At 53.7% G+C, this 1,502-nt stretch overlaps 1 protein-coding gene across 1 annotated transcript; it reads right to left on the reverse strand.

The window, feature by feature from the left end:
* Positions 1-309: 309 nt before the first annotated feature.
* Positions 310-1,266, reverse strand: PV07_12836 (uncharacterized protein). The gene has a single exon (XM_016400405.1). It carries the CDS (start codon positions 1,168-1,170, stop codon positions 334-336), a length of 837 nt encoding a protein of 278 aa, XP_016241949.1. The 5' UTR covers positions 1,171-1,266; the 3' UTR covers positions 310-333.
* Positions 1,267-1,502: the final 236 nt, after the last annotated feature.

Here is a 1,502-nt window from a genome sequence, read left to right on the forward strand (position 1 = left end):
ACCTCCTACTCTGGAGGCCTCTCTGGTTTCTCGAAGATGCTGACCTCCACTCGACGGGAAGACTTCGATAGTTTGACGACTTTTGGTGTAGCCTCGCCCCCAGGGTGGGAACTCGAACTCAGGAGCCGGCATAGGTGGCCACCTCCTACAGGGGCATGTCCGGTTCCGGTTGCGATTGCTGAGCTGACGAGGGGTGGCGTTTACAGCAAAAAGGCGAATGCGGAGAACACGATGCAACAGGCGTGAGAAGCTCAGGTTATGAAGCTACTAGTCCTAACCGACAGACACTCCCCACGAAATGTTGGGTCAAGTATGGTTTTGCTCCGAAGGGCGCTATAGGCCCACTTCGATTGTTATCCGTATGCACTTGACCGTCTCCGTCTCCAAAAGCCCCATCTCGTTCTCTGTTCGAAAACTCACATCTTGCAATCTTGTCTGCACGTCCACCTCGTCTGTCTGGGGTGCTCTACTCCCTTCGCGCCTTTTCGACATTGAACGGCTGTCTCCGGTGCTCGATTCAGAGAAGTCGGGACTGCGCCATCCAAGATTCCATTTGCCTGTCTCACCTGTCGGATCGTGGTCAGGCCCGGGGAGAGAAAAGGCCCGTTTGAACCACGACGTCTTGGTGGGACGGGGTGGCAATTGAGCTTCTGGTGTAGGTTTGACTTGGAACTGTGGTTGGAGCTGTGATTGAGGTTCAGATTTTTTATCCCGTCTCTTAGATCGTGTCTCCTCTGCTGCGGATGGATGGGAGAGCTCTCTCTTGAACAAGGAATCCAGCTCTTCAACCACTGCTTGCTGTGTCCAGAAGGAGGAATGATTCTCGGCTCCGGAAAGGGCAATGACGAACCCGGTGGTCTGATGGCTGGGTATTGAGGGAGAAACAATGTTCTCCTCGGTCAGAGTTCTTGTCGACTTTAGGATTTCCGCTGGAACGACAACGATGGTAACATGGCTGCACAGGTTGGACACATTAGTTGCCAAAAAGGGTATGAGAGACCCTACGACCAGCTCGTAGATACGTCGAGTACGCTGTTGGCGGATCAAGGAGGTGCTCGACGCTGCTCTCGTTCTTGAGTCCTGGGCCGATGTTTTGGGTGAGTTAGCGACGGCCTCTTCATAGCTGGGGATGCCATCGCGGAGGTCCATGTCGAAGGGCGTCGTGGACATGCCGAGGGGAGGAATGCTCCACGGAGGCGAGATTGGACGGATATGGGTATGCCCGATCTGTCGTAGGGGTGTGGTGTTGCTGTGTTGCTGTGGGCGGGAGAAAAAGATAATAAGGTAGATTGGTAGATTGTGTGTTGGTGAGAAAAGTGCCAGCGCTACGAATCAAACGATATTGATGGGAGAGGGCTTAATATGTCCCTCCTCGAAAGGCAGATGGCGAGAGCCAAACTAAGCGGACGGGACAGCCTGGGAAAAGTCAAAAAGGAAAGAAAAACATGAGGAATGCTTCCCGTCGATGAGAGAAGGGTTATGGCTAGAAGCCGCCACCCCCC

Source organism: Cladophialophora immunda (genome assembly GCF_000835495.1).
Source record: "Cladophialophora immunda strain CBS 83496 unplaced genomic scaffold supercont1.194, whole genome shotgun sequence".
In the NCBI taxonomy this organism is placed as follows: domain Eukaryota; kingdom Fungi; phylum Ascomycota; class Eurotiomycetes; order Chaetothyriales; family Herpotrichiellaceae; genus Cladophialophora; species Cladophialophora immunda.

What these genes read in the sequence shown, in the direction of transcription:
- PV07_12836 (XM_016400405.1), bottom strand. Translation starts at nt 1,170, where the DNA reads ATGTCCACGACGCCCTTCGACATGGACCTCCGCGATGGCATCCCCAGC.